This window comes from Manacus vitellinus, unplaced genomic scaffold, assembly GCF_001715985.3.
Source record: "Manacus vitellinus isolate BGI_N305 unplaced genomic scaffold, ASM171598v3 scaffold_9_pilon, whole genome shotgun sequence".
Taxonomy (NCBI): Eukaryota; Metazoa; Chordata; class Aves; order Passeriformes; family Pipridae; genus Manacus; species Manacus vitellinus.
In genome coordinates this window covers 13,446,939-13,473,304 of record NW_021940917.1, presented here as the reverse complement: position 1 = coordinate 13,473,304, position 26,366 = coordinate 13,446,939, and the positions used below count along the sequence as shown (strand labels likewise).

At 47.6% G+C, this 26,366-nt stretch overlaps 1 protein-coding gene across 1 annotated transcript; it reads left to right on the top strand.

Moving 5' to 3' along the window:
* Positions 1 to 414: 414 nt before the first annotated feature.
* TMOD1 (tropomodulin 1) lies at positions 415 to 26,046 on the top strand. The gene is made up of 10 exons (XM_018085938.2): positions 415 to 456; positions 9,881 to 10,044; positions 11,893 to 12,049; positions 15,327 to 15,446; positions 18,165 to 18,254; positions 18,710 to 18,840; positions 20,354 to 20,461; positions 22,003 to 22,146; positions 22,806 to 22,950; positions 24,983 to 26,046. Exons 2-10 carry the CDS (start codon positions 9,925 to 9,927, stop codon positions 25,045 to 25,047), a joined length of 1,080 nt encoding a protein of 359 aa, XP_017941427.1. The 5' UTR covers positions 415 to 456; positions 9,881 to 9,924; the 3' UTR covers positions 25,048 to 26,046.
* The last annotated feature ends 320 nt before the right edge of the window (positions 26,047 to 26,366 follow it).

Below are 26,366 nucleotides of genomic sequence, written 5' to 3'. Positions count from 1 at the left end.
GCGATTTGCCGAGGTGTTTGGCTCCGCACTGTGAGGGAAGTTGCCATGGGACACAAGGCAGGCTCCTTCAGCGTATCTGAATCGTTAAAAAGCAGGAAAGACCCTTTGGAAACAAACGCTGCCCTTGCTGCCGCCCTCCGCAGCGCCCACGCTGCCCCGGGGATGGACGGTGCGCGTTTGCCACCCCAGGTGCGGGCGGAGGGTGAGGACCAACCCAACGCCGACCCGGGGCGGGGGCTGAGCCGGGAGCAGCTGTTCTCGCCGGGAGGGGCGGCGGGGCCGCCCCGCTGAGTGACGGCCGGGCCGGGGCCGCGGCCGGGGCTGGACCCCCGCCCCCGGCAGCGGCGGAGCCGGCGCGGGCAAGGACGCGCCGCCCGGGCTCGGCTCAGCTCGGCTCAGCTCAGCTCGGCTCGGCTCGGCTCTGGCTCGGCTCAGCTTAGTCGGCTCGGCTCACAGGTGCGGTAAGCCTGCGGCGGCGTGGTGGGCCCGGCCCGGCGCGACCCATATCTGGGCAGAACGTTTGTCCGGCACCGGGCGGCACCAGCTCGGCATAAATAGCGAGCGCTGCCTCCCTAATTACGCCGGACAGGGGGGACTGCCTGGGTGTTGGGCCTCCCTCCCTGCCTGCCTCCCTCCAATGCGTGCAATGTCCGTCTGCCTCTCTCTGCTGCCTGCCAGCACACTTGCCTGCCTGCCGGGACCGTGCCCGGAGTTGGTGCGCTGCGACGGATGGGAGCCGGCGGCGGAAGCTGCGGCAGCCGAGTCCCCGGATGAGGGCGGCTGTGTCCCTCGCAAGAAGCAGCGAGTCCCCGGGATGAGGGCGGCTGTGTCCCTCGCAGGAGAGCCGAGTCCCCCCGGGATGAGGTGGCTGTGTCCCTGCCGAGCAGGAGTGCCGGGCGGTGTCCCTCGGCAGGAGCAGCCGGGAGCCCGGGCGAGAGGCGTCGGGCTGGGATGGATGGCAGCCGGCAGCGCTCACGCGTGTCCGCGGCAGAGCCCGGCGGGGATCGGGGGAGCTGGAGCGGGGAGGGAAGAGAGGGCCCCGCACCACGCTGAGCGGGTTGCAAAGGGCACTGAGTTCTTTTTTACTGCTGTTGTGTTTGTAGTCCTGGGAGCTCTTCTAGGAAATTATTTTCCAGATAGTGGATCAATAGAAATCTGTGCTGCTTTTGTAAGGGAAAAGTAGAAATCAGCAGGAGGAAAGACTCCTTGAGTCCTTGTGGTGTATTTTCCATGGCCAGACTTTGTCCAGCTTGAAATAGCCATATTTTCCGTGGCTGTACTTTGTCTGCTTTGATTGAAAGGCGCAGCCTGTCCCAAAGTTAACATTTCTTCACTCTGATGGACACAGCTTCTCTCCCCACTGATGTGCCATCCTGATGTGCTCATCTATCTGCTTCTGCTTTTGAAATGGTCATGGAGGGTTTGGTGGACAGAATCCATTGCCCTCTGCCTCCCTTCTAGGTCAGCTGCTCCACCCTTATGTGGAGGTCCTCTCTACTTGTGTTACATCTTTCCGTGGGTATCGGGCCTTGAGCCAGAAGGGTGCTCAGCCACGTGGCTGAAGTTGTTTTTAAGTGTACATAAAATCCCCGCTGGCTGCAACCCGGGGAGAAACATGAAAGCAAGGTTGAAGTGGTGCTTCTCCAGCATTCTGCCCCATTCAAGCACTGTGCATTTAAGTAGCTCTCCCAGCTGGAGGTGGTATCTTCATTTCTGCAGGCCTTGGAGGATTGTGTGATGGTCTCGCCTCTGTTAAGTGCCTCATTCAGATTTGTTGCGCAGTGTACACCACACACTCATTTCTGCTGGAAATCTTTTTTTGCTACGGAATTCTCATTTTGCTATGGTATTCATTGGGCATCAACCTATCCAGGGCTTATTGGCTGCACCAGTGATGGGACATTTTGCTTCCATTCCCTCTGCTTCAGCCACACTAGCAGTGGGGTGGGATCGGGACATGCAGACACAGGTGTGTTACTGCTAACAGCTTGCTGTGCTTTGTGCCTGGCGGTCTGGCATGGCCATTGTCTGTCAAAGGATCCAAGGCACTGCTCAGTACAAGGCATTACACCCATCGGGTCCCCTGCCAGAGGAACAGGGGTATCCATTTGAGGACTAACAGAAACTCAGGCAAGAAACCCAGGATCCCTTTTCAGAGGAGATTGCGCTGGCTGCAAAGTTTCCAAGTGAGAGGTTCAAGTTACAGAGCAGGAACTGAGTGCTCGGTGTCACTAATGACTTAAGTGTGCCCACGCACTTTTCATAGGGATTAGTAATTAAGCAACTAAGTGCATGCCAGGTGCATGAGAGAACCTCACTCCAAATAGGAGAACACATAACTGTGCTTACAAGCGTGTGCCTTAAAAATATGCAAAGTGGGGGAGATACAGCTGGGATGCTTTGTGCTGGGGCTTTGGCAGGTCTTGGCCTGGTCACCAGACATCCAGGCTGTTTGGTGGTGAGAAAGACCTCTTGGTAAAAGCCAGTACTGAGTGGTGTGGCTTGCAGGCTGCAGGAGTGTTGGCAAGAGGAGGGCCAGGAGATACAGACATTTTTTGAATATCAGGTTAGGACCTGGGTGAGCTGAGAGGAAGACCCAGGAGAGGGCAAACAGCATGAGACTTTTCTCAGCACCAGTGGATAAAGGGAGAGGTCACTTTGGTTGAGCACAGGGAGCCTTCCCTGGAGTGTGCATGACATCAGACAACAAGCTGTTTGCTGTGGAGCTGTCATGTGCAAGGGTGGGAATGTCAGCTCTGGCATGAGGATACCTATAGGAATGATGTGGCATCATCAGTAAGTCTTGTCTATGGCCTATTGAACTTCATTGCTGCAGGGTTCTGGGTGGTGAGGGTGACTCCAAATCACGTCATTTGTTCTGCATGGCTGGCACGTCACTGACAGAGGCAGAAGTTATGGTGTACTTTAATAGATCCAAAATGCCTTCTTCCAGATGTTTCCCTTCAAATATGAATTTTAGGGTGTCAGGTTTACAGCTGCTGGTTGGGAGATTTTTATCAAACCAGAGGATATCTAGACCTTCCTTCGGAAGTTTGAGTTTCCCGAAGGGCAAGCAGATTCCCTGTTGGATTTGCTTAGGCATGAGCTTTTTGCCAGGAGGCTGAGGCCTCAGTCTTTCTAGTTGATGGCTGGCTTGCCTGAAGCAATGAGAGTGTATGATAAGCTCTGCCTTCTGAATCTGACAAGACAGAGCTTCTCACCATCTGGAATATCCCCTGCCTTTTCTCTGTTCACTCTCCTCATCCAGGGCATGAATGTGCTAGCACTGCCAGCTCTGCCCTGGAAAGACTAAGAGATGAAGATATACCTGATGGGTATTGCTTGCTGAGCAGGGGCTGGGGACATCAACTGTCCTGTATGCTCTGTTTTATTAAGAACTGTTCCAGATGATGCTTGGCTACTCCACAAGCTGCACAAGGGCTCTCAGTGTGAGAAAGCTGCAAAACAAGGTACTATGATGGTCTCCTGGAGGCTGAGTGACTCACTGTCATGCTGCAGGAGCAAGGAGAATTTCAGTCATGTTGGAACTGGTAGTGGTTTAACTGTTTCAGAGGAAAGGCAACTAAACCCTCTTCCCTCCTGTGTTGAACTAGAACCAGAATTCAAACTGATGAGTGCAGAAAACAAGTTTTTGTGAAATGGAGGGGGTCAGCTTTCAGTCCAGTTCCCATCCTGTGTAACCTCCTGGCATTCAGAGGAGGAACCTGGACAGTTGGACATACCTGTGCATTCTTCAGAGACCAAGTCAGAGAAGGTTTGATTGGGAAGGGACCTCTGGAAGTTCCTTGTCCAATGTTCTCCTCTGAGCAGGCCTAGCCCCATAACTAGATCAGTTTCCCCAGGGCCTTGACAAGTTGAGCATTGTATACCCAAGGATGGAGATTCCACCACCTCTCAGATCCCCATCCAAGGGCTGTACCACTTCTCCATTAAGGAGGCTTCCCCTTGCCTCAGCCTATTTCTGTTGCCCCTTCTGTGCACCTCTAAGGAAAGCCTGGTTTTGTCTTTAGAAACCCTTTCCCTTTAGGCAGCACATGACCGACTGACTGCAATTACATCCCTCTGCAGCATTCCCCTCTCGATGCTGAAAAAGTCCAGTTCCCTTTGTGTCTCCTCACAGCTTATGTGTTCCAGCCTCCTGCCCATCCTGATGGCTCTGTACTGGACTCTCTGCAGCTTGGGAAGACCTGCCTTCTACTAGGAGACATCGAATTGGATGCAGCATCCAGCTGCAGCCTCAGTGGAGCTAAGCAGAGGGGAATACCCACCTATGTGGATTTCCTGGCTAGACATTTTCTAATGCAGCTTGGACTGCAAATCCAGTGCAGAGTCCATAGGAAGTCTCTTGTAGCTCTCACAAGAGGTTTCAACATCCTGTGCGTTCAAGGTGGTGATGCAGAGCCCCAGCAGGCCAACAACCTGCAGCTTGATACTGCAGCCTGGATCTGTGTTTATGGCTTGTTAAAAAGATGTTTTCCTCCCTCTCTGAGAAAATGAGATCTGCCTAAAAAAGAATCTACAAAAAAATGTGCAGGAGACCATTCCCTTAAAGGCCTGGCTTTAGATATTTACCTTCCTTTGATTTGTCCAAGCCAAAGACTCGACTTTTAGGGGAAAAAAAATACTCATTTGAAATGGGGTAAACTTCTGAATGCCTGTATCTCAAGTGATCACTTGTAAGGCCACTACTAGGCTCAGGTTATGTCTACCAGAGAAGGGACTATGGGGTCCAGGTGTGATGTTTGTACTTGTGTGTTAGGAGGAGACCATTCCTGTAGCAGCACAACTGCGCTGACATCCCTCATGAGCAGGGTAACTGGTGATAGCAAGAACTCAGTGGTCAAGACTGTGATTGTGTACAGCTGGGGATGGATCCAGCTCCTCCTCCACTCTGCTCTGATTTCCTACTGGGTTTTGCAAAATTCACATAGATTCATGTTTTTAGGTGTGGTCTCAGTAGAAGCTGATATTTATCTTTTCCTCTCTTGCTACTGGATCTGGCCATAATTTGTTGGTCAGTTCTTGAAACTCCAAGGAACTGGTGATGTTGGGTGGCTCAGTGACTCAAACATCAGGGTGGCTGTGGAGTCAGGTTCTTGCACACCAGCACCCAATTGTGCTGGGGTGCAAGCTCAGGGTTTGAAAGTTGTCCCATGAGCGGCAGAGTCAGCAGAGACTTTTTCATCCTTCATCCCTACTGTGTCTGCCCCAGCTCTACCACGTTACAGCTACCCCTTCTCCAAGTGGTTCTGGTATCCCTTGCTTTCCCTTAGACCTCCCTGCAAATGCCCCAACTCTTCTTCATTCCTTGACTGCCATCCAAAGGAGAACTCCAGGCTGACAGACCCTTTGCACGTGTGCAGCTGGACAATAAATTAGGGTTTGGGTCCTGCATGAGATTTCATTGAGGATTAGCTAATGGCTTTAAGGTTTCCCAGAGGACTGATAGGCCACATAAAAACACAGTTTTCATTTAGGAACCAGCTGGAGCTGATTTGCTCCTCTCATCTGCACAGCATGAGTCTTGGATCTACACCTGGGTGATTTATTGAGGTCTAAGTGTACGCACAGAAAGTACTTAATTTCTGTTGAGTTTATAGGAAATGGTCACTTGAGCTATGTGTAGTTCCTCAAAAAAAACCAAACAAAAAACCAACAAAAAAACCCAAAACAAAACAAAACACAAAAAAAACAAAACCAAAAAACTCTGGCATTTATCTTTAAAGTTATGCTACAAATCAAAGAAAAGAAAAAACAGAAATTACAGCAAGTGCAGAGGGGTTGGTTGACATTGGTTTGTTATTTTTAAATTGCAAAAATAATAGCTCTGAACTTTGACTCACGTTTATCTTAAGCTATTAAAAAAACCCTCATAAATCAAAATCCTCTGTGAGTCAAATAGGAATTGTTCTCAAGCCACGAGGTTAATTCCTGCCTCCATTGCTGCTTAAAAACAGTTTTTATCCTGAATAGACTTCTGCCTTCAAACTTGGCAGTTTTTCCAAGAATCATCAGTATCTGAGATGGTGACATTTGGCCACCTCTTTATGCCCAAAAACAAGCCCCTTGGTCTCTTTTCAAATTTCAGCACACAGAAAAAGTTTTGCAGTAGATTTGAAAGTTGTCTAAGGCAGGGATGGTAATTTTTTCAGTCGTGGCTCTCTCGCAGGCCAGAGTACGCAGGATTCCCATTCTCTGCCTTCTGGTGGTGGTTCAGTAATTATTTCCAGTATTGTACAGGATGCTTTTCATTTTTGCTTGTTTTCAGCGTCTGTGTATTTGTTCAGCAGATTTGGACCCTTCAGAAAGAAACTGTTCCATCCCCCTCATAATCATAAATGTTGCCTTTGTTTTGTTTTGTTTTCCTGTATCCATGACATGAACAGTCTTCCCTGTAGATGACCTATGTCTTTCTCCCAACCAATTTCATTTTTCTCCTTTAACATTTTTAATGATCATCATGGATTCCCACCTAGGTGCTCTTCAGACTCACCAAGTGTTAGTGTTTGAGCTGTCATCTCATGTGTTTGACAAGTACCAAGGGGACCTAATATCTTGCTATCTTGGTAGTCTATGTGAATTTTAATGTTTTGAGGTCTTAAAATTGTAATAGTGTTGGTCCTGTACGGTTTCTGTGTATTACTTGTGTATTCTTTTGTGATGCCTCCTTAGCTGATTGAATGAAAAGTGGCAGGTTTAATGAAAAATAACAAAAAATCAGAGCTGCCATCTTATTTGAGCATTGCAAATAGATTTGACGGAGATTTGTGGTGAATTATGGTTAACTCTTCCCTGAATGTTTAGCAGTTTGTGGATTTAAAATCTGAATGTAACACTGCAGTTGTGCTGGAGGATCTTTTTCATTTGTTTGAGCTCAGCTGGGGGCAGGACCTGTGTTAAGCTGTGCTTGTACTCTAGCACAAGTCAGGGAGAGCTGTTTGTGGCAGTGGTTGTTTGAGTACACTGTGTAAACTAAAGCAGTTGTGCTTAGGCAGAATTTACCTGCTTTCTTGTTTTTGGCAGTGCAAAACCCTCTTGCCGTTTACAGCAGATGGGCTCTTTTGCTTTTTCTCCCAGCACTCATTAGCAAGATAGGGTAGAAGGGGGCTGGGAGGTAGAGATAAGGGAGAGCCAGCGAACATACTGGTCCTGGAGGCTGTGCTGGAGGACACAATGCTCGTTCAACAGGCAGGGGAGCAGTACAGAATGTCCTGCTGCCGCGGGCAGGGCCAGTGCTCCCGTCAAGCAGCGCTCCTGATGGGCTTTCTGCGGGAGCTGTGCGAGGTGCCAGCACCGTCCGCCTGCACCAGCAAGGCTGTGAGGGCACTGTCCCCTCCTGGCAGCTCTGTTTGGGGTAGATGGCAAACGAAATTCTCCCCACGGGGATTTCAGCTGCGTTTCAGCAGGCTCTGCACCTGTCCTGAACCCTCAGGGCCTTTGCTATATGCAGCCCCGGCTTCATATCTCTGCAAGATGCTTTGAAACCTGAAGCGTTTTCCAGAAGTGTTGCCTGTGTGCGCTGACATCCGCCGTCTGTCCTGCCTTTCGCCTCTCGGTGCTGACATCTCTGTCCTTCTGGTGCGAGACAACAAGGTCAGCCCCGTGGGGGCTGTGCTCTGGTCCCATATAAGCCACGCTTGCAGACTACCCTGGATTGCTGGGAAGGGACTGCAGCTGCCTCTGGGAGTAGTTGTGCTCACGTAGCCAAGACAGAGATTACCATGTGCATGGCAGGTGTAGGTATTTTAAGCCATTACAGGAAATTTAGCAGCCTGGGGTGGATTATTCTCTGCCTTCCTGCCTGCTTGTAGCTCCAGCTCCTTCCACAGCGAAATGGTCAAAACTAAAAATCACACATGAAATGCAGATTAGCTGTGGTTCATGCACTTCAGCCTAAGGTTGCAGTGGCGCAGCACAGCTCCAGATCCAAATCCAGGCTGCTTTTCTAGGGTCTCTGGCATCAGTGTTCATGGGTAACTGTGATAAAGGCTCTGCCCTTCTCTATGCCAGCAGGAAGGGCAGTCTTGCAGGGGACGAGCTGCTGGATGTGGCTCCTGGGCTGACTGGTGTGTGGTTGCACGACTGCTGCATGCCACTCTCACTGCTCAAGGAGCCTTGCACTGCCTGCTGTAGGGCATTGGTAAAGCACAGGCATGTGGGGGTCCCCACTGCCTCATTTAGCCAAACCCATGGAGTCCCATCACCTGTGCTTCCTCCTTCACCCTCCTGTTGCCCTGGATTCTGGAGCCCACAGGCTGATGGTCACTGCATGGAACAACCCAGCCCAATGAAAAGCTGGGTTTCACCCTCTCAGCTCCCAGTTCTGGGAGCTTCAGGGGCTGTTTCTCTCATCCAGGAGGCACCATCTCCTGATGCTTCACCGCCTAAGTGGCGAGTGGCAGGAATGCAAGTGGTGCAGGAATTGCCATCACACCATTGGGAAACCGAATGTCTGACCAAATGACAGCTCTAAATTTAAGGGCTTGCTGTTGAGCGAGAATACGTGTGTTACTGTGCCCTTTTGTGACCAAGCTAAAGGCAATTTTCCTGTCTAGAACAGCTACTGTGTTGCAACTTGTATAAGGAAACTTCTCCACTAATGAAGAGTGATGATCATAAGAGCATAATCTGTCCCGAGAGGACAAGCAAAGCTTGAGAGATGAGACTTGGAGTAGGGCTCTGATGCTCCACTGAGCTGAAAAGAGCCCATTTATAGAAATTTGAAAGATGTTTGACTCCTTAAAAAATGCAGAGGCCTTACTGTTATTTTAATGTAAATGTCATTCAAGAGAACAGAAAAACTTTGGGAAAAGTAATTTTAAATTATCTAGAGTTCAGTTTTTCTCCACAAAAACTGAGGGGAAAAAATGTAAATGTACAGACAGTACTATGGAACAGAAGGAGACTGTCAGCAAAAGAGCAGAGTTGGATACACTTTTGTGTGTTGTACCGAGTGTGTTTCTAACCCACCTGCACATATTAAACACAGTGACCTTTGTAGAAGGTCCTCTACAGTCCTTTTGCTTGCATGGGTCCAGTTACATGTGTGTGACTGTGTATGGCATTTTGTATTGGAAGTTGTGGGCCAAACTTTTGGGTCAGCAGGGATTATCCACGTAGGCCATTCAGTACGTTAGTCACACTTCTCTTCTTGCAGGGTTGGTTTGGAATGTGCAGTAGCAAACAGGTCATCTGCTTAGCCAGCAGCTGTTCAAATGTGTTGTCTCAGGGAAGGTGGGTCACTAAACAGCACGTTTAACTGGCAGCCTCCTGGACATGTGTGGATAATACTTCCTGATCTCCTTGTGGCTTTAGAACACAGGCAGAAGTTCTGTGCACTGTAGCCTCATGGAGGTTTGCAGGGCTCAGACGTACTCAGTGGTGCTACAAATCTCTTTTCCCATCTGGTGACAATGTTATCTGGAGTGCCAAGTGCAGGGAAGTGTTACTGGGGGCTCGTAAGGACATGAGACCTGCCAACTTCTGGTTTATTGAGGATTTCTGGTTTACTGTCCTTCAGGGAAATAAATGCCTAGGACACTTCAGTAACATACAGCACTGCTTGCAGGAAAACATCTCTAAACAGGGCCCTGTACGAAGTTTTCCCTCTGTGCTGCCCCATAAGTCCATGAACGGGGCAATGAGCTGCCGGCAGTTGTGCCACTCTCATCACCACGGGCTGTTAAGTGCTTGTAGGATACGGGTGGGGAGCCCTGAGCAATCTGACCTGTCTTAGAAATCAGCTGTGCTTTAAGCATAAATCTTTTGCAGCTCTGGGGTATTCAGTGTTCCCCAATCGGACAGGCTACAGTGTCATGTTTCACGTGTTCAGTGTTAAGGCTTCTTGTTTTCATTTCAGGTTCTGTTTCAGCATAAAAGTGAGATCCACAAGACTCCTCTAAGATGTCCTACAGAAAGGAGCTAGAAAAATACCGAGACCTGGATGAAGACAAGATCCTTGGAGCTCTGACAGAGGAGGAGCTCAGGAAGTTAGAGAATGAACTGGAAGAGCTGGATCCTGATGTAAGTAACTTTTGAACGAGATTTGCTAGGTGATAAATCTCCGTGGTGGTGGGGGAAGGGGCTGCATTAGTAATCTCTATTTCAGTGAGATCCTTGGCAGATCCTTTGGGATCCTTGGTACTCAGTGCAAGAGTGGAAGAGACTGACTGCAGGTGAGCAGAAGAAATTTTTGCCACTGCAAGCACAGTCTAGATGTGTGTCTGTTTCTGCTTTCCTGCTCTTTCCCCGGTGTGTGTGCTCAGATGTGACGAGCACTGTGATTTGTGGCATATGAGCCAGTGCTGGTGCAGGGCAATAAACCTGCAGAAAATGGATCTCTGTTTCTGGTCAGGGCACCTTGGAGGGAATGCTTTGTGAGTTGTCGGGTTTTGGGGTTTTTGTAACAAACTTCAAATGGTCTGTATTTCCTTCCATTTAGGCAGAAAGCCAAATCCCAGAGTTTTGCGAAGTGGGACAATTTATTTTTAGCAACCTCCCAACATCAGCAGGAGCTACATATATGCAAACATGGGGTCTGCTGGTGCCAAGCTGGTGAAAGGTTTTTGGAGGCAGCATTGTCCCATGGCCCTAGCAGGGGATGTGCAGAGCCAACTGGCAGGCCTCTGGGTTATGGCAATGTTACATGATGAGTTTGGGCACTGCCAAGTGAGAAATTGTTCCTGTAACATGCAGTTAGTGTTTCTGGAGTAAATGATGAGAGGCGTAGATTGCATCATCAGTATTTTTAATTGCAACATAGGAAAGTATTTAAGAGGTGGCAAGCTAGCTCCCAGGATTAAGTGTCTGGGCTGATGGGCTGCCTCAGTTCCAGCTGCCTCAGCAGACACAGAGGCAGGCAGCATTCTGTGAAAGATGTAGAAGGGTAAAATAATTGTGGGTGTCTATCAGTACAGGTGTAGTCTGAGTGCAGAAGTTTAAGCTTGAAGATCGCATGGTTACCTCTCACAGCACGAAGCCTGAGGAAGCAAGCTGTCTCCTATTTCTCCCTGCTTGGGCATTCACACAGTTCTCCTCTGTTGCCCTCCAAGGCTGCCTGGGTCTAATTGCCTCTCGTTAGTAATTTTCCTTCCCAGGCTTGTCATTGAAACAGATTTAAATTGTAATGAACTACTTTTATCGGGCGGGCATGGAAAAATCAGTGCGTTGTTCAACATCACCTTGAATGTCTTAAAAAGTAAATGTTGACTTCTATCCAGTAAAGCTTTAAAGAACATGCTTAGTGTCAAATCTGGGAATAGTCTTACTGCATTAAGGCTGTTCTATATTTAAATATAAGCAGGTGTTTACGTGCCGTATGTGTCAGGCACAAAGCAACTTCCCGTGGTGGTTAATGTGACTGAAAAACAAGGAAGCAGCTTGAAAACAGGCTGAGGTTCACAGGGATCTTGTTCTGCAACTGAGTGACCTTCTCTGTGAGACCCTGCCTGCAGTTTTTGAGGGATCATGAAAGGGGACCACCATGACTCTCTGGTCTACTCTGTGAGAGACCATGAGATTTCACCGAACTGATTCTTGTTGGGACACATGGGGTGTGTGGGCACTTGAACAGACTCATATAGGGGGGAGAAGATGGCTGAGAGCCTCCAGAGTAAAGGGCTAGAGCTGCAGTTGCAGAGAACATCTACTTGGCAGCATTTGAAACTGGAGCAGGGAAGGAGCATCACATGTCTTGGATGATGTGGGAATTAGTGGGGCTGGATGGAGATAACCTTTCACACAAGGAGAAGCAAATTATCCAGCGACATGGAAGAAAGGCAGTGCAATGAGGGAAGTGGAGAGGGGAGAGTGTTTGTTGGATGGGGATCATGGGCTGCAGAGATAACCTGTGCTTCTCCCCTTCATGTCTAGAACGCATTGCTGCCGGCAGGGCTCCGGCAGCGGGATCAGACGCAAAAGCCACCAACTGGCCCATTCAAAAGGGAGGAACTCATGGCCCACCTAGAAAAGCAGGCAAAGGACATTAAAGACAGAGAAGACTTGGTTCCTTACACGGGTGAAAAGAGAGGTATGGTCATCCTGTGCACCATGCTGGGTGCATCATGATGAAGGCACAGTGGGTGCACAGAAGGGTTGTGTCTAACCCGCATTGCTAAAACTTCATTTTGACACCACTGCTGTCTAACCCCTGATGAACTGGGGTGTGCTCAAGAGGTCTCTGTGCCTGCTGATTTGGATACTACCTGATATATTGTTAAGTACTGGACAGAAGGCTGTACCACTGTGCAGCCTCATTCTGTCCCCACGCCACTGCAGCTGTATCAGGCTCTGGAGAAGACATCGTCTTCTATCCTTTCATCTTCTATCTCCTCCTCTGGCCTGTCCTCCTGTGAGCTCTGCATGCTGTGCTCCATGTTGCACTGTTTCCTTTCACACTCCATCCCAACACTCTGAGCTTCTCATCATACAGAAACTCCACAGCTGTGATGAGTCCCAACCGTTTCTTTCTAACCTCCATCACCTCTTGACAACTGCAGCTTTACTTTCCTAGTCTCCTGCAGGTCACATGTTTGTGTCTTCCTGCACCATACCCTACAGCAGCTGCTGCACTCCTGCTCTGCATGACCCTGAGGCCTGTGAGCAAGGTTGCCTCTTCTCTTTCCTCTGCTTCTGGCATCTTTTCCTGCAAATAACTTCCCTGTTCCCATTAGCACTCTGAATATCATCTGACATGGGACATGGGCTGGTCAGTCCTTGCCTCTGGGTTTGAGAAGCTTCTCAGCATCTCTCTTCTGCTGTTGTGTCTCCCTCTGCAGCAGATGATCTGGTTGGGCACTGTTCACATGAATGGTTGCCCTGTGTCAAAAAAAGAAGTGCATGAAAATGTAGGCATATCGAGGAGGTTTTCCAACTGAGGTCTTTCTCAAAGGGGTCTCCTTACAGACTCATATGGCTCTCTTAGGAAGAGCTTGTGTTAAATCTGTTCATTTAATAAAACCTGAGGTGGTATTTTTAGCCAAAAAAAAAAGAGGAGAAAAGAAAAAAAGAGTACTCCTTGAGAAAAAGAAATTAAAATAATAAATTGAGTGCAATCAGGAAGAGTAATTTGGTAATTTCAGACATGCCCTAGCCCAGCAGGTAGAAGCAGTGCTTTGCAGGGGACAGAGATATTTCAGGCATCTCGAGTCTTCAGCTTCTGGTCTGAACTCCTTATGCTTCAGCCTGATGTGATCTCAAATGCATTAAACATATTTTCACTTGTAACATGCTGTTGAGAGGAAGACACTACTTACATTGACTGTGAGCCAGAGATGGTAAATTACATATTCACAGCTGTGACAGAGCTGTAAATAAATCACCACATTTGGAGGGTGATTTACTAGTTTGTCCATGGGAAGTGCTCTCCCTGGCCGTGCTGCTGGACAGAGTAGGAGTTGGGCTGTTCATGCATGCTGTATTATGACATAAAACATTCACCATTTCATTTAAAGTTCAATCTCGTAACAAAGCATGCCTGAGACACGAAACTTTCTGAAAGTTAGGAATTAACTATCAGTTAATTAAAATTAACTTAGAATTAAACCACAGAAATTTTGTTGACACTGAGGTGAGGAAAGGAGTTACTGCATGACAGCAGAATTAAATTTGCCCTGTTTCTCCTGTTCCCTGCTGATGTTGCACAGACCAGATAGTGTGTGCAGTCTCCCAAGCCATGCATCCTGTGGGATAGGGGTTCCAGATCTCCACACCAAGCCAGAGCAGACATTTTGCTGCTGAGTACCCAGAAGATGCCTGGCTCTGCAGGCACACATGACGCTCTGCCTATTTTTGTGAGAGCAGCTGTGTCCCAGGAGGCAGATTCCTGCCCTCTCTGTCAGGGTGGCAGAGCACAGGCAGGAGGTGAGCTGTTGTGCAAAAGGCTGCTTATGGCAGCCTCCATTTCGTACCGGGGAGCCCGAGGTGCGGGTGCTTCTTCCTTGAGGCTAAATTTAGCCCCTTCTCTTTCTGCACATGTCTGAGCAGCAGGATCTTTGTTCTCCCCTTTGGTGCTGCTGACTCTGGTTTCAGAGAGGGGACAAAAATAGTCCTGGCTGGCATGCCAGGCCAAGCATTTTGCACTTGCTATCTCTGAAGAGATCCTGGACTATTTTAGGGGAGGGGACTGCTCCAAAATGCTCCAAGAGCCCTCCTCCTTCTACTCGAATCTCAGCAGCACTGGGTTCACCCAACAGGCTGCTCTCTACTGTGGTGTGTTAAAACACCACAAGCCTCTCTTTTTATTTTTGGGCAGTCACAGGTGGGTGAAATCTCAGACCTGACCCGTTCCATCTCTGTGAAGGGATCCGCTGCCCTTTAGTGGTGTGAGCTGGGAGCAGCCATGCAGTGCCACCAGCCCTGTCCACTGCCCCATCCTGGGATGCAGCCAGCTCCAGCAGAGAAAGGGTCATGGGAAATGGGACTGGGGAGTGCCAGGGAGCCCACTGTATTCAGAGCTGGGCTGGAGCTGCACCACTCACCACACAGCCTCTTGTCCTTCTGGGCACCCCGCTTAGGAAAAGGCCATGAGCAAGCAGCTGAGATGGCAACTTTGCGTTACCAGCCAGACCTGTTGATTTGCACCTTTGCATTGCAGGGAAAAGGTCTGTTCCTTGGCCTTTTGCTTTCCTGGGAGATAAAGCACAGAGGTCTCCATCTGGCATGCCCTTTGCGGCAAGGTTGAGCTAAATCAGCTGCCCCAAGCCTGCTCCTCCTTGCATCCCATGTGTTCACTGAACTACCATCTCTGCCTGCTACCAGACCCTCCACCACCTCCTTTCCACCCTCTTTTGACTAATGTGCCATCTGCCCTACCAACATGCACTTGGAGTTAGCAGCAGGAACTGTCTCGGTGGCAGGACTGATCCCGCACAGTGTCGGGTCTGGGCCACTGGCCTCCCTTTGTCCATGTGAGAGCTGGCAAACCTTCACCCCTTTTGTGCAGCCTTCAAAGAACTGAAGTCCTGCAGGGCCCTGCTGTGTGCGGCTTTGGGTGCTATGCTGTGAACAGCCATGATCCTGTACAAAAGTACTACGGGGTTCTGTAGACAGACACAGCCTGCTGCAGTGGTAAAAGGGCCCAGCTCTGCAGCTGGAGGTGTCTGCAGGTGCCTTCTGGCCCACGTCACAGCAGGACTCAGACCAAGCTGGGAAGGGATTCAGTGTATTCTCTTACTTTTCTCTAGGTCCTTGTGCCCCTTCTGTCCTTTCCACTGTTCTAATCTCACACCATGGAAATGTGTCTGCACAGCTAGCTGCGAAATAGGTGCTATAACTATACTGAGAGTGACCTCACTTTGCATTTATAGGAAAAGCTTGGATTCCCAAGCAGAAGCCAATGGATCCTGTTTTGGAAAGTGTGACTCTGGAGCCAGAACTGGAGGAAGCCCTTGCTAATGCCACCGATGCAGAGCTCTGTGACATTGCTGGTAAAATAGTTTCAAAATAATTGTGGGTTCAAGTAGTTCCACCACTAGGGGTTTTTTTTATTGGTTCTTTTGTGGGAAAGGAGCTATTGTATGTTTTTTACTGTTTATCTGAATGCTGTCAGTTCTGACAAAACTTATTTCTTTGTTAAAAAGAGTTACTCTCAGCCCATGTGATTTAACCAGGAGCATGGGCCAAAGCCAAGGAGGGAGAAGAATTTATCAAGGGAACTGTGTGTGCTGTTTGATATCTTCTTCTGTCTCTGCCACTCACTATCCTTTCAAGAGCAATTGTTTTTTTCAAACCAAACCTTAGGAAACAGTCAAGCTGATGCAGTGAGAATGTGGATTTCCTGTGGGACCTATTAAAGAACTGTCAGGTTAGAGAAGTCTTTCACTGGACACTCAGGGCTGCTGTTTGTTAAAGAGCTTTTTCAACACATTTTTAAAGCTATGCATTTCTTGTGATTTGTGCAGTCAGTCAGTCAAATGGCAGTATTTGTCTCTTGCTGAAGCCCATAGCATGGACTTAGCTCTGTGACTGGGATAGGACATACCTCGACCAAAAGAGCATATGGACACCCTATGGTGTTTTACAGAGCTCACATGTGCCCTGCTGCTCTAGCAGTCAATGAAAATTTCAAGGACACTGGCTTCAAGAAAGAAGTCTCTTTCCATACTCCCTGGAAGTCTGTAAGAAAGTCTGTAGAATAAGTACACCAACTAGACATCTACATCATAATACCGTATTTTGGCTTAGAAATGTGTTTCTACATTAAGGCTTCCAACATAGGCACCCTGACCAAGTATTGCATCTCTGGATTTTGCTTTTTTACTATTATCCTAGAGTCCTATCAAGTCCTATCTTATAAAATCTGCCTTTCTCCATGTCGGTGCAGCAATTAGTTTTCCAGGGAAATGCTGTTCAGGGCAGCTTGTTCTGCAATTGCTGCCACTTGAAGTGGCAGCAGAAGAACCAGTGTGATACAAGCTGTCCTGAAATCTCAATATTGACAGTGACAGCCTTGCTCCTGCCTGTTTAGCAGGGCTCATTTAGCAGGAGCTCATTTTGCTCCTGCCTGTTTAGCAGGGATCGTTGTCAGCTGTGATGTATTGGATCCCTTCCTTGGCAGGGCCAGGAGGGTGGCTCCCAAGTTGTCCTGGAAGGGCTCCCTTACCTTTGGTCAGCTGAGAGAGACAGAAATGGGATGTCTTCGTTCTGCTTGAGTTTCTTTGGAGAATACACAGTAAGCACCAGACTTTGAAACAGCAGGTCCCTTTTGTCTACCAGCACAAATTCTAGCCCTCAAAGCCTCTGAGTGGTCATAACAGCAGATCTTGCCTCTCTCTGCAGTCCAGATACTCATGCTCCTGGCTGATGGAGAGATTTCATTGCCCAAATAAGCTGTGTTTTGGGGGCTGTGCATGTCCCCAAGATGCTGAGCCTGCAAATTACTTTTCTAAGCTGTGTTGCACCCCTGAAAATTTCATCTGTGGGAACACAACAGAGAAAAGGGCCAGCTAAAATACAAACAAGCAAACTCAAAGTGCCCAACCTCACTCAGACCTTCAAATGGAGACTTCTTGGCTCTGTGAGATCCAGTTAGGGATGTGCTGTGGCCATGGGGAAGTCCATTGACACACTTTGCTGCCGGGTGTCCTGCCTGTGCAACCCAGACCTGGAGTCACGATGAGCTGTCACCATAACAGATGTTATTCATGCTTCAAGGATAGCCTTGTCCTGCAACTTCCACCACTTCTTGGACAAATCAATGAGAAAATGGTGACAGAGTAGTGCCAGTCAAGCCTAAGAGGAGCAGCTCATGGAAAAGCAAAGTACCTTCGTAGTGGCATACTTGAATTTTAGGGAGAAATTTATTATTTTGACCACTGTGTCTGTCAGAGGTCAAGATTTGTTCAAGAAATGTTTGTTTTAACACGTATTCTTGTGTCTGTATTTTTCTTTAGAAAATCATATAGCTATCAAAAAAAAAATTGGTTAAAAAGTCAGTTTATTTTCAAACTTGGTCTTTCTGTGAGTAGCAGGCTTTTGGGTTATTACAGTGTTTGAGTTTTGTTCACACCATCACTCTCTACATTTCAACCAAGCCAGCAGAGCTTTAGCTTCTCACAACGTCAGGTTCTAAGAGTACAAAGATCAACACCACGACCCCAGGCTTGTTCTCGGGTGAAACCATGATGTGCTTTGCCACACTTCAGGTGACAGTCACCTCACATGTTGCTGCCTTGGCGTCGGTCTGGCTCTGTGTGGGGCACAGCCCATTTCACAGACTGGACTGGTGTAGTGTGTGGCACATGCCTGGCTAAGCAAGGGGGACAAGAATGTGCAGGCTCCTGCTGGACTGGGCCCCTTGGATTAAAGCCTGCCAATCACATTTTTTTGAGTGTTGTACTGCCTTCTCACTATTTTTGTGTGTTACCAAGTCAGGTAGGCTACTGGGAGGCCTTGACTGTTTGCCTGTTTGTTGTCCATAAGGTGATGTTCCTCTTCTCCTATGAATCATGCTACACTGGAATAAACAAGGGATCACATTTGAGCCCTGTTGTGTATTTATGACAGCTGGAGGACCTTTGCATGTTGTTCCAAGCTTGTGCAGGGAAGGGTAGTACGCTACAGACTCCCATCCCAGACAGCATCTATGTGTCTTTTCTGGGCTTTGGAGCCTGCAATAAGTCATGTTCTCCCTTTTTTTATCATAGCCATCCTTGGCATGCACACCTTGATGAGTAACCAGCAGTACTACGAGGCACTGGGGAGCAGCACCATCGTGAACAAAGAAGGGCTCAACAGTAAGTGATTTAGAGTGTTAGCAGGCTGCAGTAGTTGGCTTTGATGCTGCTAGCAGAGGCAAAGTGGGAATTATTTTTAGGCTGAAGGTTAGAGCCATGAATGTCAGAGCAGCCTGTGATTGCTGGGGCCACCTCTGGTGCATCCTTGCCTCGTGAGAGCCAGCATGGTCTCAGCCACGTCCCTGGTGCCGTTTGGGAGCTGGCACAGCCCAGGGAACAGCCCCATAGAAGCAGTGTGTCTTCTGTCACCCAGATTTGGACCTTGAAAGCACATAGCAGCAGGCACTGGCTGTCCTGTGCTGGTTCCCCCCACTGGAGGGGCCTCTCATTTCATGTTGGTTTGTCAGGTCATTCTTCCATCTTCTCTGATTCTGGAAGAGGAGAAACACATCCAAAGGAGAGATACTGCTGCTCAGGGTGCTTTTGCTTTCATATGTGTTGCTTTTCACTTGCAGGTGTGATTAAGCCCACACAGTACAAACCAGTTCCTGATGAGGAACCAAACTCAACAGATGTGGAGGAAACTCTGAAACGAATACAAAGCAATGATCCTGATCTTGAGGAAGTCAACCTTAACAATATTATGGTATTTCCTCCTTTCTACCCTTCTCTCTTAATAACAGGCTGGAACATCTGATACACAGAAGGCAGAGACCAAGCCTGTTTTGCTGCACAGTTTATACCATAACACTGAGTGTAGCCCGACAAGAAACACCAGTGCTTCCCATCCCTGTGGGCAACAGGGATTGTTACCTGGGACAAAGGCACAGGGTTGGTAGCAAAAGGACTCCTTTAAGTGCCTGGAAGAATGGAGCTGTGTTGAGGGAAACTTGGGGAGACACATCTCCAGGCTATCTGGCTAAAGGCATTGTAGGTTTCTTTGATGATTCAGTCAGGCATATTTGGTGGAGGGGCTGCTATGTATGTTATAAAAGGGAGGGGGGAAGTCTTCACAATCCTGACACTTGCTGTGAAAATATGAAGAAACCTCCATTCTTGCAGGTGGTCCTGTCCATCTCCCACCCATCCCTTCTGTGGAGCTCTTTTACTTCTCGTAGAAAGCAAATCAGGACATAGTACCACTTCTTATATTGCCTTTGGGACACATAAACATACTGAAAAATATCATTTCTATTCCATGGGGCCTGTTGAATGATGGCATAGCCAAACAGCAAGAACATGGTTAACTGCATGTGCACATTAAAGACATTTTTGCTATACTACCTGCACCTTTCTATAACAAAAATATTCTTACTTTCATGTATTTGATTCTGGCTAGTGACCCTGCCCCTTGAGGACACAAGGCTGAGGGTCTGGCAGGCAGACAGGGACTATTTTTGTGTGTTGAACTCATGACTTTGGGACATGGTCCGGAGAACTGAGGAGTGACAGTGGAGATTGTAAGCTGCTGGGCTCTGTGTTATGGTGATTCCACATGGTGGGATCCAAATGGTGTGGCAAGAAGTCCAAGGTGAGGATACCACTTACAATGTTAGTTGAAAATTTGTGCATTTGAAAAGGGTATCTAAAGTGCTTGATAAGTGAAAAAATACTAATTTTGAAGGAACACAGAATAAGCAGCATGGATTTTTTTTTTTTCTCTGCTGAGACCTAGCATGGCAAATGTTAGCCTGAAACATGCTGTATAAGCAGTCAGAGGTGTCTGGTTTGTGTTACAAGGAGATCCTTTCAGGCCTTTCTAGATCAGGCCCTGTAGGTGGAACTTTTCTGAACAAGACATGAATGTTACTCAGTGCTGTCACTGTATTAGGAAGCACAGGAGCATTATTGTGTAGGCTCATAGACCTTGGTTACCTCTCCACAACACCTGCGTTCCTACATAGCTGAGTTTCTGGGCAATTAAATCAAACAGCAGAGACGTGGCTTCAAATCAAGGCAACGAGCTTTTAGCAGAGCACAACACAGGATGAAGGCATTGCCAAGCTCCTCAGACCACGCTGATTATAGCAAGAGAACTTACCAACCCCTTCCTGAATTACTTCGGTGCATTTGGTGATTTGACCTTGATGAAAAATGTATTGCATGTTCCTTCATACAGATGATGGCCTAACACAGGCTGTCTGCATTTCTTTTCACAGAATATTCCCATCCCGACTTTGAAGGCTTTTGCGGAAGCGCTGAAGAACAACACGTATGTGAAGAAGTTCAGCATAGTTGGGACACGGAGCAACGATCCTGTTGCTTTTGTAAGTACTGTGGGCTCATCATCTTAGTGTTGTGACAGGAGCTGTCCTCAGGCAAGGTGTTTTTGGAGTTACTGACTGACTGACTGGTTCTGCACCTTATGTCATGTTTGGCACGTTCCACACCTCCGGCGTTCGGTGCAGGTGCTTCAGTTTCAGGAGCACTGGTGAAAGTCAGCAACTGACAGGCATTGGTCCCTTCACTTCATTTTTCAGCTACAGAGATTTCAGGGTGCAATCCTTTAATCCCATTCAGTCTCATATTTGTCCTCAAGGATCTCCCAGAAAAGGAGCATGAGACAAGAACTGACTCCCTAGTGGCATTTTCTAAAAGCAGTTTGTCTCTGTCTCTCTCTGGAGGTTTCTTTCTGTTGAGTGTGCACACAGCTGTGTGCTGCTGTGTGCACAACTGTTCCTCCCCTTGCACATGTCTGCTCCAGCTCTCTTTCTCATATTCCTTTGTGCAGGTTTGTGCAGAAAGAGGACTCTCATGTGTGGCCTCTGTAGTTGATAATGGGTTTTTCTGGCTGCTGTGCATGATCCTACATATCAGTGGGCATGCAGAGAGGTGCTGAGTGTTCCACCTGGCCCTCATGCTACCTTCCAGGCTGCATCTTTGCATACTTCTCCAGCACCGTGGCAGCTAATTTTTGCTCTTATTCACCCAGGTCACCCCTACCTACCTCCACACACACTTGTGCACACCAGTTTCCTGTTAGAAAAAAAGTCTTTTTGGAGGGTGAGTACTGCCCTCACATTATTTCAGGCACTCTGGACCGAGGAGGAAGCCTGTGCAGGCAGCACTGGTGCTATCTGAGGGCTCGAGGGGCACTGTACAGGGCTAGGGAAGCTGTGGGGCCGAGTGCTGTGGGTGCAGGTCAGCCCTGCCACTTGGGCATCACCTTCTGTTCCTTCTCTTTGATGCCATAGATGAATCTTCCCATACAGTTTGTAAGAAATGAGATCATCTGATCAGGTCAGGGGGGTTGGGAGTGTTCCAGCCCACTTCTGGTCTTACCCTCTGAGGGAAGCAAAAGTCAATAATATGGTTGTGCTGCCACCTGGGAGGACACCTTGGATGTGGAGAACCCCTTGTTCAAGATAGACGCTCCTCTCTGCCTCCTATAATGAGGAGCATCTCAACCCCATGCAGTGCAGGCACGGACCCAACCAGAACAGAGGCAGGGCAATGCTGGCCAGCATCCCTGTCGTCACCGTGCTGACTTTAGAAGAGGGACACATGAGGTTGTCACGGGGCAGCTGCTGGTGGGGACTGTCACCTTTTGGGGTAGCCCTATGGGTTTGTCTGTACAAGGTTTTGCTGTGGCCTCCAGCATGGTCATGTTCAAGAATCCCCCTGCAGCAGTGGGGAAACCCCTTCACTTTGCACAGAGCAATTCCATCTGGTGGCAGTGAAACTGCTCAGCAAGCAGGACCCTCCTGGAGCCCTCCTGGAGGTGAGGGGAGCTGAACCCCTGCTGCCCTGGAGTGCTCTGCCTCTGCCTGTCTGACTGCCCGTTCTTCCTGCCCACCTCTGCCCACAGGCCCTGGCAGAAATGCTGAAGGTCAATAACACGCTGAAGAGCCTGAATGTGGAATCTAACTTCATTTCTGGGTCAGGTATCCTGGCTATTGTCGAGGCGCTCCAGGGCAACACATCGCTGGTAGAGCTGCGCATTGACAACCAGGTAAAGCGAGTGACAGCTTGGGCAAGGGAACGTGTCCTGGCTGAGGGAACTCAGTGGCTGGTCAGGGCAGAGGTCTGCTACTACACGCAGTATTTAAGAAAGGCCACAGCAGTCCAAGCAGCTTCCCATGTTCCTGGTGCTGCCCTGGAGAACGGTGGTGTTCCTGTCCAATATCATGCCTTGCATTGAGCTCTTGCAGAGGCTTAAATAACAATGTCTATTTAGTAAAACTGAAATTTTTACTAAAATGCAACAGAAAGAGAAGGAGACCTGTAGGGTGTGCAGATGCTGTGGCAAGTTTAGCTCCCTGAGAAACCCAGACGTTGAAGCAGCTGAGCTATGTGGAGCTCAGGGACAGGTGACTGGGAGTTCAAAATCCTAGTTTCTCCAGACATCCCTTAGCTGTTAATCTGTCCAAGAAATAAAGTCTTTGGGCAAACGGCCTCGTGGGAATGTCTGCTGGAGGAGTTGGAGCCACTCAGCTGTACCAGAAACAGGCCAGTTGTTTGTTTTACTAGCTCCAAGTCAGAAATGTCAAATGAACCAACAGGTCCAGAGAAGGAGGGAAGAGGTGGATGGACATGACAGATCTAAGCGCTCACTCTGAATCACCCTCTGACGTGACTGGCTTGATTTTTTTTGTTTTCTATTTTCAAAAGAGCCAGCCCTTGGGCAACAAAGTAGAAATGGAAATCGCAAATATGTTGGAAAAAAACACCACCCTACTGAAGTTTGGGTACCATTTCACTCAGCAAGGTCCCCGGCTTCGTGCCTCCAACGCTATGATGAATAACAACGACTTAGGTGAGTCAGGCTGACTGCAAGCCAGGAAGTATGGGAAGGTCTTATGGGCAATTTCTGGTGGGATTAGGGCAGAACTGCTCACATGAAAGCTCTGGTAGATGCCTATGAATTAGAATCCACCTCTTGAAGGGCCCGATGATGCTTTGGCCTTCAAGGAGGGAGGCAGCCTTCACCAACTGGTTCTTCAATGCAGCTGCTGTCAGCCAGGCAATGGGTTGTGCTCCAAACTTGGAGACACCGAGCAGCTAAAACTCCAAGAAGAGGTAGCGTTTTTTGCAGTGACGGTGGGTGTTGTTGGAAAGGAGCGAGAGCTGCTGATGTGGTTTGGTACAGCTTGTGCTACAGCATATGGCACACGGGTTATGAGCTGCTAGCGCTTGTGACGCCTGCCAACTGCTTGTCTTCCTCCAGCTTCATTCCCACTTTAACAAGGAGATGAAAAGTAGCAGAGTTGAACTTGGACGGCAGTAGGATTTGGCCCATCCCCTTCAGTGAAACAAGCTGGAACTGTTTCTAGGGAGACGTGGGAAGCCACGTGGCTTTGAGTTATCTTTATACTCTCAATGAAGCCATCAGAAGTGCTTGTGAAGCAAAATGTGGGCAAGTCCGCAAACTGCCATTTCAGCCAAAGCCTTGTGGCAGAGGCTTTCCATTGCTTGGCTACAGGCTGCTGTGGAGCTCTGGGGATCAGGCCAGCAGAGCAGTACTGAATGCAGCTAACACACCCATCATGCTGTACTCAGTGGCTGTCATGTTGGGGCAGATGATAAATATGTAGTGTTTTAAACAGAAATAATAAAACTAAACCTCGTGTCAGCCGGTCCTGTGCTCCTAGGAAGCACAGCCAAGCGGAGGTATGTGCCAGTTCTTCAGGGATCACACAAAATAGCCCGTCTTACGGTTCACTGTGTATTTGTTCTGCCTGTGGCTGCATTCCTGGTCACTAGAGAGCTGCATTAGCAAAGGCTTGCTATTTCCCGTCCTTTGGAACAGAGCAAGATTCTGAATGACTCTGCGGCACCTGGCATTCAAAGTAATCAGCTGAAGGATTTAAATCTAATATTTTAATTGTTCCTGCTGTTGAGGAGATGAATTCACAACTTGCCTTCCGTGTTAACAACTGTGCATTTTGCCTCTTTGACCATTAAGAACTGCATTTTTTGTCTGGTTTGGTTCTTGTTTGCAGCTCATATTCGTTGGTCTGATGGTCTCTGGCAATAGCATCTCAGCTCTACACATGGACAATGTATAAGTACAGGAAAACTTTATTTTCCTCCCTGTCAGCAATAGCTCTCTCCTTGTGCTCCATTCCAATACTCTTGCCTATCATCAGCTGATGCTACCAGAATGTGGTTTTGGTCCCATAGCTTCTGTTCTCTGAGATGTTCTGTATGAACCAACTATGAAGGCTTTTACATTCATCCCCATGAGCTAACTTCTGCATCCTCTTTATAATTCTTTTTTGTTTTTCTCTGCACACATTTCTTGAAAAGTTGTGAGTGTAGCTGTCAGAGGTGTGAACCAGCTTTAAGACTAGATATGAGACTGCTTTGACCATGTTAACCGTGATCAGAGGACTGGAGCCTAGAGGCTTAGGATAAGAAATGAAATTTTTTTTTTAATTATTCTTTTTTAATTTTGAAAAGGCGATTGAGAAAAACTAGCAAAGGAAAAACTGTGGCATGCATCTCCTGCTGTTTCTACATCAGTTAGCATCAGATGATGCATTGGCCAAAGTCCAGTTACATAGACAAACTGTGAAATACAACTGACTGTAGAATAAGGGAGGTAAGGCTAAAAGTAGCTTCTGACCTTAAAAACTCATAGGGAGAGAAACGTCATCTTACCTTCCTTGATTTTAAACTATGTAAGGCTGTGCCTGCTGCTTAAAGCAGGAATTCAGAAGCTGAATATCCTGTTTCTTTCCTATCAGAAAGTACATCTCTCAGCTCCTTTCCACAGCAGTTAAGTCAAGCATGCCATCCACATTTTACCATTGCCACGACTGACTCCTCTTTCTTTTCTTTTTCAGTGAGGAAGAGAAGACTTGCAGAGTTGAATGGGCCTATTTTTCCCAAGTGCAGAACTGGAGTGTAGTTCCTGGCTATGGAGGTCATTCCCGGTGATCTGTGCTACACTGTGGAAATCTAAAGGCAATAAGTGCCTTGACAGAGTATTTGTGGTGCCTCGGTTCTGTTTTATGCACTAACAGTTTAAATTAACTAGCGGCTATAGTTTTTATGAAGATTTTATCCACTAGGACTGGTGATGTTTTCTGTAGAGTTGGAAACTATTCGAGCCAATAATAACCTGTCAGTTTTATGCAATCTCAGTTTAGAGCACATCCCAGTGTAAAAGTGACTTTAATCTGGGACTTAATTTTATATAAACTTCCTGCACGGTGTTTCATAAAGTTAGGATGTGGTATGCATGAATGAAAGATACAATTGTTTCACACAAATTATAGAAGTATTAAAAAAATACTTTATTTTTTTCCAAGTTGATCTCAAGTAACTATAGAGGAGCAACTGTTTAACAAGCACTTCCACCATCTGGAAACATGGCTAATTTCAAGAATTGTGAACTACCATTTTTTACTGACATTTGCTGAATCATTTAATTGGAGATGCTGTTTCAAATGCATCCCTGTGTTTCTTTGAAAAAAACCTGATCTCCACCCCTGGCATAAATGGAACTTAAGGCCACCAATTATAAAACAGAGTCTCAAAAATCAAGTGGTTTAGGACAGGTCAATATCCCTCAATGCACATCTGAAGAAAACAGTTACTTTTAGAGATGTGATACAAATTCTAACCCCACAGAGATGGCCAAACTAATCAGCAAATGAGAGCCTTCTCTTTTAATTCCCACTCCTTTCAGTTTCCTTATGTTAAAAGCATTTGTCCAGATATTCACTGGAAACAAGTCAAATTCTCTCTTTGCTGTTTTGTCTAGGTGACCATGTCCATTAATTAAATTCTGTTCTGCTAGGAATTGTTTCTTTTTACTGCTGTCCCTTATGTCCACATAAATGCAAGAATAAATGTTGTGCCCTAGAAAGGCTGTGAAGTGAAATACCACAACTCTGAACCTGCACTGTACATGGTCTGACCGCTTTTTGTCAGTCTACACCCGTCATCCAGCCTGGGAGGAATTCCCCACAGGCCTGTGTAGCTCCCAGACGTGCAGTGGACTGGACTCAGCACTATGACATCCAAAACTCCCACTGTTAATGTGAGTGGGATCCCGCTTGCTAGGAAGAGTTTCCTGGAAGAAGTGCTGCTGTACTGAAGCCTTAATCTTGGTCAGATGACACGTCTCAGAAAATGTTCTCTCTTGATAGAAATCTCCCTTTAAACATCCGTTAAGAGTGAAGTTTTTCAGCCTTTTACTGGCAAAAGTCCCACATACTTCTT

Excerpts from the sequence above, each read along its gene's own strand:
- TMOD1 (XM_018085938.2), top strand. The coding sequence starts at position 9,925 with ATGTCCTACAGAAAGGAGCTAGAAAAATACCGAGACCTGGATGAAGAC. Across the intron at positions 12,050-15,326 it reads TTACACGGGTGAAAAGAGAG|GAAAAGCTTGGATTCCCAAG; the intron begins GTATGGTCATCC and ends TTGCATTTATAG. Across the intron at positions 20,462-22,002 it reads GCAACGATCCTGTTGCTTTT|GCCCTGGCAGAAATGCTGAA; the intron begins GTAAGTACTGTG and ends CTCTGCCCACAG.